Source organism: Fopius arisanus, unplaced genomic scaffold (genome assembly GCF_000806365.1).
Source record: "Fopius arisanus strain USDA-PBARC FA_bdor unplaced genomic scaffold, ASM80636v1 scaffold00041, whole genome shotgun sequence".
In the NCBI taxonomy this organism is placed as follows: domain Eukaryota; kingdom Metazoa; phylum Arthropoda; class Insecta; order Hymenoptera; family Braconidae; genus Fopius; species Fopius arisanus.
Window position 1 is genome coordinate 158,978 of NW_011887780.1, and position 13,652 is coordinate 172,629.

Consider the following 13,652-nt stretch of genomic DNA (forward strand, 5'->3'; position numbering starts at 1 on the left):
ACATTTCGTTGTCTTCATTCTGACACATGACGTAATGCTCTCAAGTTGAAAAATAACAGAGGTGATAAAAAAATTCAACCGACAAACCATCTTCCCACCCTCTGACTATTTCACCTGTTGATGCGTGCCCAAGGACTTTGATTCAAGGACGAGTCTGCGCTTAGCACAATTTCTAGTCACAAATTCCTTAAACATCTGAGCTATTTTCAAACTTGAAAATAATTAATCAAAAGAATTCCCCACCGAACCGCCAAAAAATCTGCAATTCCCAATTTTTCAATAACCGATTTACCCAGCGACAATCAGATCCCAAAAACCCCGCAGGACATCTCACGCCTGAAATCAATAATTCCCCAGATAAATTGAAGTTTATTTAATAATAAAAAAATTAATAGACTCGACTTGTCCAGAAATAATTCCCCATTTGGTATTGAAGGGGAGAAGTGGGAGAATTAAGTGGAATATTAATTGATAAATCAATTAATGAGCCCCAGCAAGAGCTGATTGTCGTTGACAGTCTGTCTTCTGGTAATTGGAAACTCCTCAAGACCGAGTAGCAATTTTCCGGCTTCCAAGGGAATCCCGATAAATAGCACCGAGTGATAAAATCAGTGTTTTATCAAGAAATCGGGTGAATAATGTCGATGCAGAGTTTCCAACTATTGGCGTTGGGTGTTTAAAGTGTAGAACGAAGAACAGGCCAAATGTAGTTGGCCACCAAGCCAAATGAGTTTGTTTGTGTCTATTATTACGCTCCAGCCGGCCATGAGCCCGAGCCTCAAGTCTACTGATATTACCACCAGATCGTCTACCCATTTCAACGCTAAACTACCGTCACATCGGTGATTCCAACAATTAGATTCGCGTCTAATGGACATGAGGGATGAGAGATGGTGATGTCCGCTCGAGTTACAAGGGTGAATTCCATGGAATTTGTATCACCAGTTGGTTCACCCCACAGGTCATTACCACTCCTCAATTATCAAATAAATAATTGAGCAACAATAATCCTCCCATCATTTCATTCAAGAAAAATCGAATTTTTCATTTTCATTAATCGTCGATTAACCATGAAATTATCGATTTTAGGGAAAAACCTTTGGGAACTTTTTTGTTGGCCACTAGATTTTCGAGAGAAAATGTCTCTTGCTAGTTTTTTGTAAAATTGATAGAATGGGGAGGAGAGGGTAAATCAGTGAATCGTTACCCGTGGAATTCAATGGAAACGTTCGACACCCCCATGAATTCCTTAACACCTCGTATCCAATTATTCCGGCAATTAAACCCCTCAAATATTTCCAAGAGCCGTCCAAAAATCCCACCCACGTGCTACTGCCACCCCGATAATCCATTCCTAAATTGCCCACCGAATATTTCCGATATGAAACAACCGCGAGATTTATTCCCCGTGCATAATTCACTTTTCCCCAAGCCTTGCAATTAATTCCCGGAGTAATTTAATGAGTCACCCGAAAAATAAAATACTCAAGAGCCCGAAGAAACCCCAACCCCAACCCACCACCCATCCACCCACCAAACAGCCCTCCACCCGCCCAATTAACTCTCCCCCTCAAAAAAAGGGTAAAAGAGGGGTGGAAAAAAAGGGGAAAAAAAGGGGGAAAAAAAGGGGGAAAAAATGGAGCAAAAGGATAGACTAAAAACAAAATGAAGAAAAGGTGCGGCTCAGGAGTGTACGTTATGGAGAACTCGGTGGAAAACGGAAAAGCGTGACTCGAGGGTTGGTTGGTGGTCGATAGCAATGGCGTCGCGACCCCGCGGAGAAAATCAATCTCAGCTCGACGCCGGTTCGGCCTTGTTTTTACGTTAACGAACACTCCTATGCAAAGGATTGGAAGAAATTTGAAATGCCACCCCGTTTGAAAAAAAAAAAAAATCACCCCCCACCTCATCCTAAAATTTTCCACATCACACCCCCCCAGAACAATGCAATCCACCCCTAACAATAGGATAAAGAAAACCCCGTGGAAATTCATCGCAGATGGCTGCCCTACCGACTGCGATAACCCCGAAATAACCCCCGAGGGATGAACCACCGAATAAAAAAAATAAATAATCCAGATAACACAGACAATTAAACTCACTCTTTATGACACGTTCAGTGGTGGACAGCTTTTGTGAATTATTGGTGGTCATCCTGACGTGCCTTGTGTCTCAGTTTTTGAATAATTTTACGTTTTTTTTTTTTGTCAGATCAGCGGTGAAACCCGCCACCTCCAACAAATAACAACTCCACAACCCCCGTTCACTTGATAAAAACCACTTTTATAAGATTCCTCCCCCAGTATTCTCCGGATTTATTAACACTGAAAACGTGTCTGCACAGTCAGCGCTAACAAACACACGATGAATATGTAATTGTTTGGTATTGCCTGGGGTGGGGGTAAAAACACAAGTGACTTTTGGATAGAGAGGGTGAGTTGAAGGGGGCAGGGGATATGGCAGAGGAGGTGGTTGAATGGGAGGTGGGCGAGTTGGATGAAATGAGGAGGGAAGGGGTGGGAAAAAGCCGAGGCAACGAGGGAGGAAGGGAGAAGTTGGAGGATGAGTATCTTGACCGCTGAGACACCCGTCGCGTTATGGCGCGAGTAACCGCACAAGAGGGGAGGTTTAAGGGGGGGGAATGGGGAAAGGGGTGGGGAGGCAGGGTGAAGGGACAGAAGAGAAGGGGAAGGGAGAATACTCAGTGGGACAAGGGGTGAGTGGGGAGGTAAAGGAGAATTGGGAGGATTGGGTGAATGATGACGAGAAGGCGGTAGCAGCTGCAGACTGCGCTTAATATTATCGCGCACAGTGAAACATCAGTGAGCACAATCACTTTATTTATCTGTTTACAATAAAATTCGATAGAACAATTAATGCCACCTAATGACAACTTTTGCCACCTTTTATCTCAGCCCAACAATTACTGCTCCTCTTCCTCCACGACTCCTCCCCCCCCCCGCCCACTCTTCCTGTTGACTTGAATTTTTTTTTGGTAGGTCTCAAGGGCTCTTTGCTGCACACACGCGATATACCACGGATACCACCAGGAGACTGCACGATACGAGGCAGAGGGGGGGAAAAAAAAAAAAAAAAAAGGAGGACGAATACGAAGGTCGAGTTTTGTGTCACGGGCGTATTAAAATCCAAATAATAATGGTTTATTTTTTATTTAAATCCACAGAACGACAACTTGGGTAATTGTGTTTGTCACTCCCAGGTCTCCACTCCACATTGAAAATCAAAGTAGGTTGGGCTGGTGAATTATTTTCGGGGTTGCGAGGGGAAGGGATTTTTTTAATAGTTATGCGGACACGATTCTCAATCGTTTGAATAAAATTGTTGGCCGTCGCGTTTAAATTGGTGACACCGTGTGTGAACTACACGCATATAAGAAAAATAAATATATATATAGTGTATACGTGTGGGAGAATGTGTGAATGATCTATATGCACTCGATGAATCTAGGATTTTTCCTCGGGGGGATGGATTTTTCCGCTCTTTGCCCTCTTCGTTATTTTGGCTCCGTTTTTTTTTTTTTATTTAAAAAAATTTCCCTCTCTCCCTCTCTCTCACGCTTTTTTTTTCGCGGGGATTGGAGGGTATGGTCCACGGATAAAACGACGGGACACACGTCGTTCACACGAACGATACCACCGTAACCACCACGACGCACCGTGACTCGACACCCACGGTCGACCACGCCGCTAAATTCTACTACAAGATGTCTGTTCTGCTTTCTGCTCCGCGGACACGAGCACTGACAACCAAATCCGCCACTTCAATTTTTTACCGCGCATACGATACCGCGCAACGATCATTCGAGGTCACGGGAAGGTCTTATGCCACCGCCAGCAGGCGCTACGTGTGAGGGCTCCCCGCCCCCGCCGAGGGGGGGTCGGAGACGGGGTCCAACAGACCACCATATACTTGGCAACCGAAAAATTAATTTTACATTTTAACTATGCTCATTAGTTTGGGGATCATTTGGGGATATTTTGGCAGGAGGTTTCAACATTTAGGGAAAATTATTTGATTTATTATAAATTAATTAAGTTGGAACGTATAGTTAGCAAACAAATAATTTAAAATTTTTGAAAAATTACTCAAAGCTTTTAAATGTTTTGGGGAATCGATTCCTCAAGACCAAATTATTTAGGGAAGAATAAAACTCCTTCAATTACTTAATTTCAATTCTAAATGGAGAAGCGCCGGGGAGGAATCGATGTATACATATATATTCATCCGCGAAGTATTGTTTGGGGACTCATTGAATTCAACATCTAATTCGACGTTCGACCACATGTTCTTGAAAAAAAAAAACATAACCTAACAATCCTGGAAAGAGCGCGGAAACTACGTGTGAATTGCACTCCCTATGATATCAGCGTTAAGTTTATTTACCACCGATATGTTGCATATTTGTACATTACAAGAGGTTTCGTGCGAGAAAAGAAATAGTCCGTAAAATACAGGGACAATGAAAAGTATGTGGCACGTGTACTGGTGATAAGCAGTAAGTAAAATCGATTGCATTAAAAAATTCGCAATTATTCACTCATTTCTCTCATGTTATCTGCATAATCATTCGATTTATTCATTAATTCCCGAAAATTTCATTGATGATTGCTCTTACAGATGATGAAACATCTTTGAGGACGTTGAAGTCAAACATAGGGGATGACGCATGAGTACCACGTTGATGAGTTTTCTCACGGTCTCGAAAAACGTCACCAAGCATATGGGTGAAAAAATCCAGTAATAATGGATCATTAAATTCGTTCTTCTCTGCACTTGAAATTTAATGATTCAGTTTTCCTCGTGCCCTCGACATGAATAATGCCTGCCTATCCTGTAAACTATCTTTCTCTCCAGGGAATCACATACGAAAATTTCAATAGAAAACCCCAAAGAATTCTATAGGAATTTCTATAGACTTTCTATAAGACTTCTATTGATTTTTCTATTCCCTTTTGCCGTTTTGTCTTGACATGTTCGATAGGAAATTTTCTATAGAAAAAGTCAATAGAATCTCAGTTTTCTATAGATTTTTTGTCGCTCAAGTTTTCTAAGTTTTTCCATTCGATTTTTTTGAAGAGAAGAAAATAAAAAAAGACTAAAAGACTTAAAAAATTTAAGTTCAAAAAATTCTATCAAAAAATGAAATTCTATTGACTTTTTCTGTAGAATATTTCCTATTGAATATATCAATAGAAAACGACAAAAACGAATAGAAAATTCAATAGAAGTTCTATAGAAATTCCTATAGAATTCTTTAAGGTTTTCTTTTAAAAATTTTCGTATGTCGTAATCCTGTTTTTGTAGGCAAAGCTATCTGTCCTGACGAGAAGCTAAACCCATGGACTCGTGCTTTGTCGTTGAACTGGGCAAATGAGGAAGGAGATTTTTCTGGAGAGAACAATTCTTAAACCTCCAATATTTACAACGATTAGGAAACATGATGAAATAGGACGTTGATGTTTTTGAAAGACAGGATATTTCATTCTTAATGAGGCTACCGATATCTCTCTCCATCCCAGTAAAATATATTTCCATTTCACGAACGACATAATTTTTTATGTCGGAGGTCAATTCAGTTCTTCTAACATTCTTCCTTCGGTTAATTTTATCATCAATTCGAGGTCTTTCGCAACACTCTGTCTAATTGCTCAACTCTGCAAATCAATAATCAATCGTTTGGTGATTCTAATGAAAAATTATGAAGAAAATCATTTTAGAGTAACTCCTTCTGTATTTAATTACAGTGATCTCATGAGTGCATTTTTTGACCAGAAAATCCTCCACAATGGTGGAAGTTGAGAATGGGGAATTTAACGAAAGATGCTATCGATATCATTCCAGCTCCAGTGAATCATCGAGAGCCAAAAAGGAAAGCATCAGCATCATCGTTACTCGTTCTCTCTGGCTGCATGGCTCTGCTTGATTCACGAGTTTGATAAACTGATAAACAACGTCCGACTGTGTTATTACCGTTTATAGAATTGGATTTTTTTTGTGTTCACAGATTTTACTTGGAAGCAGGTAAAAGTCCACCAGGAAATCGAATGCAGAATCTCATTGACTAGAACACGTGTTTGAAGATTATGTTTAGACCTCGAATGTGTTCTTCGTGGCTTTTCTCAAATTATTTCAAACAAAATTCTCATCATTAAAACAGTTGTTGTAGTCCATGAATAGACAAATGTTGCATATTTCCGACTGTTATTGAAAAAAAAACATTCCATGTTCCCTCATTATTTCTCTATAATTTCAATAAATATTCTTCACATGAATTATTTATCTTGCACGCAATTTCTCCGTCTTTTTCGCAATTAATAATAATGATGTGGTTTTGAATAAGTGTTTGAGCTCATTACAAAGAAATGTTTTACGATTGTATTTGATGAGGAAAAAGAAACAGTACAATACAGTACAGTACAATTAAGACTTTTATATCCATTGTCTTGTAGTTCTCCGCCTTCATCCCTCATTTCGATTGCTTAATTAGGAGAAGACATTGAACGTTGCAAACACCTGAGGAACTGAGTTGGTAAGTTTTTATATTTGCGATTTTAATTTTCTACTTGAAATGTTTAGTGGATAGTTGAATTGTGGTTGCATATGCCACAGGAAAACTACCGATGATAACTACAAACACCCTAAATTTTCTCCACCTACCCCCTCACATTTGTTCCGAAATAAATATACTCAACGTTTCAACATTTATGGATAAACTGACAGCCATAAGACTGAACCTAGTCCAAACCAACCGGAGTCGTAAAATATCCAACAATGATTTATTAAATATCACACAGTGGAGACAATGCAGGTAATTTTATTCCTCGCAACAAAATATAAATTGCAACATACATTTATAACAAATCGTAGATCTGAATTTTTCACTCTTCGACATAGATTAATCCATGGGGTGTAAGTTTTTGACGCAATTCTAAACCTTTCACAGGTTCAATTTTCCTACTCGTGTCATCACACTTTAGCCAAGTACCTGTAGTGCGCAAGCAATATGCAATAAAGTGCCCTGGCTTATACGCAATTACCCCAGCCAATCTGAAAAATAAAGATCAATATTCATGCAGTTGCATTGGAGTTTTTTTAGAAGTTCATAAAAAAGGATTGAGCAACTGACCGAAATTTTTTATCAAGAACCAGTGTTTTCGGGAAATCCTCGAGAACAGATTGCATTGGTTTATTTTCCACTTTCTCTTGCCCGGGAATCACAGTTTTCGTTCTGATATCTACATCAATCAGAATATGTTTGTTGCATTCTGTGGTTTCTGTTACTAATCCTGAACAGTTCTTCATTGTGCATCGGCTCTTAAGAACAGTATGAGTAAACTGCACAGCTCTTTGTAAAACCTTGTATCCATCATTTAAAATTTCGCGTTCATTGATCATTAGAAAGGGAACATTTTTTGTTAGAGGTGGACACTGACGATTGCTACAAGATTTTATCCGAACTGCACTAAGTTCTGGGCCTAGTAGGTCACTCCAAATCTTTGTGAGGAAGTCTTCAGCATCCAGCTCATATGCTGAGAGAATAGTAGCTCCAGGATTTCTATGAATTGGATAAAAATTCCGGAGAATTTTCAATCGTTCCGAGTAGAGCTGATTACTGGGTCCGTTCTCTTGAAACTCTTTCAATAATTTCAGAAATTGCTGAGTCGAAGTGCTGATGAACGATAAATATTTAGGGTTATCGAAAGCGGTGAACTGCAAAATGTGGAGTATACTGTCGAACCCACAAGTATTTTTAACCCAAACTTTAATACTGTCTGTTAGCACAGGAGATAGGCAGAGACCATTTCTCAGAAGAAAGCCTTTTTTTCTATTGTTAACTCCCCTACTATTCAGAATTTTTATCTCTGGGCAAGGCTGAAAATGACATCCTTTAGAGTTAACTCGTTTATCATATCCGATTTTTGCTTTAAATCTTGCCAAAACAATTCCATGGTTGTCAGTTTGCACCTCAACTGAATGTTCTTCATTTTTTATCTCATTAATATGATTTTTAGGTAGATTGTTGTCTAAATTCGGCGGACTTTTATCTGAGACATTGCAATAGGAATGGTCGAGTGTCGTACTGTTGAATTGAGGCTCATCGAAGTGGAATGAGGGATCAGAGTGTCGGAAATGTAATAGTTGAACTTTTTCATCCACTCTTACAGGCTCATCTTTTGAAGAAGCCTCAGAACGCTCATTCTCCAGATTCTCATCAATAATTTTACCATCGTTTTGGTTGAGATCAGAGAGAATACAGAAAGATTTAACAGCTGACTGAGAGTTAGACTGATCATCACGATGACGTAGGCGACGAGGAGACATTTTACCATCATCTTCGTCCGAACTGGTGTCATTCGGGCAAACGTTAGAGTTCTTAAGTCCTCCCCATGGCTCAGAGGATTTTAAATCAGAGTCATCGGCAATATAATTTCTGTTGAGTCGTTTTCTCGATAAAAAGTCGGTTTCATGGAAGATAGAGTTCGTTGTCGTGGCTGGAGGATTGTGTGATTTCAAAGGTGCTAGTGGACTGCGTTTTCTCTTCAATTCAAACTTTACTATCTCTGAATGCTTTTTCAGTGGAGTTGATGGTGATGATCTCTCTGTGGTGGGCGACTCGAGGGGATGGGATTCCTGAGGAAAGTGGGAGTCAATTCCTGGAATAGTCTGCTCTATGATTCCATCAGGCGATGAATGATGTTCTTCTTCTCGGTGGAGAAAATGTGTCAACTTGCTGAACATCATTTTGCTGCCGTTCAGCAAATGGTCCATGTGAGTTTTAAGAAAAACATTAGCCTGACAAGGCAACGTTATCTTTTCAAAAACTTGTGATCTCATGCGTGAGAAATATCCTTCTTGATATGCCGTTGACACATGTCCACTTCTAATAGGAATAGCAGCAGCAGACCACAGAGGGAATTCTTTCGCTATTCTCTCCAGCTGATTGATGAAACTAGGGAGATAAAATGCATTCACCGATTCACCTTTTATTGCAGCAGGATCGACAGATTTCGCTGTAGCAATTAATCCTTTTATCCACTGGTGAGTTGTAGTACCATCTTCACCTTCGGTGAACTCTTTATCAGAATTCTTATCAGTGTTTTCTTCATAAAGTGTTCTGGAGCTTTCCAATTGACCTATTTCGTGGCTGCGTGAGCTTATTAACTCTTCCAATGCATTTCTGGCTTCTCGAACGGTCATGTGAGTTTTGGATATCCTGACAAATGTGTCATTACATGGCTGAAGAGCTACGATGCATAGCAATAAAAATATCTCTCTAAATTCTTTTACACTCTGTGCATCAATTAGTAAGGCCACGCATTTGAGGATAAAACTTTTCACGTATGGATGAGAACCTTTCAGGCATTGCCATTTAGCCACGAATGCCATTACGTGAGCCACATCGATGAGTATAAGGGTAGGTGCTGGTCGTGGTTTCAACTTTTTCTCCTCGTCGTTCAAGTTAGCCCACAAAAAACACTCATCAACGTAAGTCTTTAAGCTCATGTTGTTAAACGCCAGAGCAGCGGACAAAGGGATCGCTCTTTCATAATCAGAAATGCACTCACTGGGGGATGGAGCTCCCAATCTCTTCCAATGTTTGATCCAGTTCTCGATGAACTCTTGAGTGTGTATTGTAGATAACATTTGATTGACACAGAGAGTCGTATTCTCAAAATTGATGGTTATCGTAAAAACGAAGATGTGCCCAGTTTTTTTAGTCTCTGAAATGTCAAATTTTCTTACAAATTTTCCTGAGGCATCAATAGCAATTTGTGATGATCCTCTCTTGACGCGACAGTACTCTTTAAACACATGAATTTGCTGTGGTATACAATACCAAACAAAAAAATCGATTGCACCGAGATTATGGATGCTGTGAGGATAGCGGGAGTCACCAGCCAGGGTTTGAATCGATTTAATAACATCAACTTTTTCTTTACGTGCCAATCCATGATTTTCTTTATTTGTCTCCATTTTTGCCTGTCGGTAGATGCGTTTACTCCTGATGAAATGTGGGACATTTTGACCAAATTCCATGTATTTCTCGATCAATTGTTCCTGGTAATTAGAAGCACATGTGCCTTGTATCGACTGTCCTACCTCCTTCCGTTCAACTCCTCTCAAAGGACGCTGCACCTCACGATGATAATCGTTCCTAGTGTCACGAGTTGAAATAATGAATTTTAAACCATGCTTATCAGGTGGTTTATTGGCAACTCCAATCATTTTATTTTTGCACTTCTCCTTGTCTTTACAGTATAGAGAGACTTTGCAAAAATATCCATCGTCAGGGTCCACTTGATCCAGCCTAACATGGGAATTTTTCGCCAGAAATGCACAAGGAAATTTATATTTTCGCCAAAATGCTTTGGAGAATACTGCGGCCCAAACCTCTTTCTTCAACTTCTTATTAGGACCTTTAGGCTTTCCATCTGGCTTTATTTTGTCCCAATCAGGGGTTTCCAAAAGAAAAGGAAATTGATCCTCTCGAAGTGATGTGTCAAATTCATCAGAGCCATGCCAATCGCTCTCATCGTCCGAATTTTGCCTCACAGATTCCTCACAGATATATTCATCTTCAGAGAGAAGAATTAGTGGTTCGCGTGGAGGTATAGAGATGTTCCGATTTGCACGAGCAGCAGTGAGCATCCCACCTGTGTCCTGTCTCACGCGATTATTCAGCGTTTTGATTGACCACCTTCCACCCAAATCCTCATACATTTGTTTCCAAACATTATGCGAAAATATTGGGATGTCATCGGTGGCGAAATACTCAATGTATTTTTCGAGGAGGGTAATAAATTCCTCTCGCAAGACCGCTCGTGGACGCCCCGACATCTCTCAAACTAGAAAAGAATGCAACCAGTTTAAAAAAATGGAAATATCTTGAAGATGAGTAGGTTCTAAGAAAAAACTCGAGAGGATTTGTTTGTAGAGAATTTGTGGCCTACAGAAAAGCTCTCTCGACATTTGTCTCTAGACGACTAATTATCGGAAATAAATCAATAATTGTCAGGATGTGACAAATCATGCTGCACCATGTTGATTGATTGATTTACCCTTTTTCATAGCCAAAAAAATTAGCAAAAAAAATAGTCTCTCTACATTTACGCCAAAGCTCACTCAGTATGGCTATAATGCCATTATTATGCAGATGTGGGAAATGGAGTTAGAAATATCTCACTACTGACCTATGTAATCCAGATAATTTGACATTATTATTCCCTTCCAATTTAAAACATTGAAGTTAAAGAGGTTAATGATTCCCATGGATTTTCCGAGAATCAGGTCCTCAGCGTTCGTTGTGCTGCCGATGAATCAATCTAGCCTGAAAAATAGAACAGGTATAAATATTCCATACACAGATGAAGAACATAGAGATTAGAATTGACTATATTGTTAGTTTCCATATTAATTTTATTATCCTGTATTATAGAAACTAGTTCCAACAGTGCAACACGCGTTCGGATATTTCCATTATTATTAAAAAATGAGAAACCATAAAAATATGATAAAATTAATATATAAATGGGAAATCAGCTCTGTTTACCTGAACAAATGACGTTATAAAAGGATTGTGTGCTTCAATTGAAATTGTTAAAATTTTAATAGGCAAGATTTTGGCGTAATTGAAGATTGGGTGAACACCGAAAAACGCGTTGGGATATTATTGAATTCAGCCACCATCGGCTAAACTGGATATTTTTTTTCACGATTTCCTCCCCAATCAAGAATGGAAGTTGCTCTAGGTTTCAGATAAATAAATCCAATCGATCAAAGGAAAATTAATTGATAATGCTACGGTTAATTTACCGACAGATATGAAGACTTTATCATCTGAGCTTTAGAACTGAAAATATTAAATTTTATTCTTTTCTTTGAATTTCGAGATATCCAACGATTAAAAAAGGAAGAATTCTCTGCTGAATTTGGAAATTCACTCATTAACGAGCCAGATCAACGAGCAACGTGTTGAATACATTCCACAATTTAAGTGTAGAATAGAAAAAAAATATATATTGTATACCATGTATGCAGATGCTGCCACAACCCTTTACGCTGTCCATTTTTTTCATCATCAAATATCTGAAAAATCTGCGACCGTGGAAGGGTTTGATGAACACCTCGACAGTCGATTCCCTGCATATATGTTGTGTAACCCCAGAATGCAAACGAATTAATTAAAACAGTTGCCCAATAGAATAAAGCAAATGGACACCTTGATGGATCAATCCCAGACTTGACTTTTGGATGGGAGAAACTTCCCAGAGGTGACTCTGGTATTTATCAAGTCTGGGATTGATCCACCATTGCAAATTGAGTCGTAGAGTAATGCACCCAAATTGACATCTATTACCTAATAACATCATCCCCAATTAGAGAATTATCTCGTCAACAACTATTTATACGAAAAATGATCAAGAAATCGTTTCTGTCTGGAATTGCTCCCGTTATATGAAAGTTGGTTCGACATTTGCTCTCCGAGCACTGTATTTTCAAGATAAGTGAGAAACTGTAAATAAAAAATAATGAACTCATCAAAACTTGCATGAATAATTATCCTCAACCTCCAGTACTCAGCTCGCTCAAAACTATGTGACCCATTGCTCAGCTGATTCGACCCTCGAGTCCCTCCTAACACTTGCATCATCAAGTTTTTCTCTGCTCTCATGGTTCTCCAGGAAGCTTCCAACCCACTCTATCGAATTTCCACACATCCAGTACCAAGAGTTTCTCTCTTGATTGATTTTGAACTGCAAGGATCGATCAATCAAAATCGTCAACGAAAAATCTACCTTGTCCAAAAAATTATGACTACTCTCACAAGGCTGCCCAGGCAGAACGCATCCGTTCGAGTGCACGGGGATCTGCCGTAACAGCTGGGGTGTATGAAAACAAGTGTAGGCCAATCGAAACAGGCATTTGGAAGTCTGATGAATAACTGGCCAGGCATGTTCACAACAAATGGGTCCAGTCGACAACGAGAACCAAGTCTCCATGAGACTCAGTGTTTTACTTTCACTCCGTTTACAATGCATTTCGAAGATCCTCAGCCCCTTTCCTTTTTTGCCCCTCAATCTCTTTATCTCTTCCTTCATCTTAAATCATTTGCCCTTCTCCTTTCCGTGCTTTGGTAGAGGTTATTGGAGCCAAAGTAGTAGGCAATCAATGTAAGGGTGCAATGAATCTTCGAACTGTATTTTTACCTGTAAACAAACAAAATAATTTATGGCATGCACTCCGAAGTAATGAAAAAATATCAGAAGAAATATCAGAAGACAGTGATCATTCCGTTACAATGATGTTAAGATGGCAAAACACACAGTACAAATGTACACACTCACGAAGCATTTGGAGTTTCTTGTTGTAAATTCGGGCTCTCTTGAGTTTAATAAGCTCACAAATATATTTAGAAAGTACTTACATGTCTTAAACAAATAATCTCACTCCGCAGAATAAATTCTGGTTGAATTTACTCCAAAATGAAGCGTGCTCCGAAATGACGACCCCCCAACAGCTGGTCCCAGCGGCCATTTTAAATCGGAAAATTTAAATGGCACTGTGGTGTGGGACAATATGAGAATCATTTATTAACACGCGAATGACAATTTAAACCCCGGATTGTTTTA

At 39.3% G+C, this 13,652-nt stretch overlaps 1 protein-coding gene and 1 long non-coding RNA gene across 4 annotated transcripts; one reads left to right on the plus strand and one right to left on the minus strand.

Annotated features, from left to right (window-relative positions):
• The first annotated feature begins 3,942 nt into the window (after positions 1-3,942).
• LOC105266716 (uncharacterized) lies at positions 3,943-6,445 on the plus strand. The gene is made up of 2 exons (XR_892183.1): positions 3,943-4,516; positions 4,639-6,445. It is a non-coding gene; the product is annotated as an uncharacterized lncRNA (long non-coding RNA).
• Positions 6,446-6,819: 374 nt separating this feature from the next.
• On the minus strand, positions 6,820-13,563 carry LOC105266714 (uncharacterized). Of its 3 annotated transcripts, none has more exons than XM_011305077.1 (6): positions 13,448-13,563; positions 12,848-13,229; positions 12,050-12,776; positions 11,214-11,350; positions 7,148-10,868; positions 6,820-7,068 (listed from the first exon to the last, which is right to left on the minus strand). In XM_011305077.1, exons 5-6 carry the CDS (start codon positions 10,858-10,860, stop codon positions 6,900-6,902), a joined length of 3,882 nt encoding a protein of 1,293 aa, XP_011303379.1. In that variant the 5' UTR covers positions 10,861-10,868; positions 11,214-11,350; positions 12,050-12,776; positions 12,848-13,229; positions 13,448-13,563; the 3' UTR covers positions 6,820-6,899. The 3 variants fall into 3 exon arrangements, with proteins under 3 accessions (XP_011303379.1, XP_011303380.1, XP_011303378.1); XM_011305078.1 differs by having other exon boundaries at positions 12,050-12,162; positions 12,572-13,229; XM_011305076.1 differs by having other exon boundaries at positions 12,050-13,229.
• Positions 13,564-13,652: the final 89 nt, after the last annotated feature.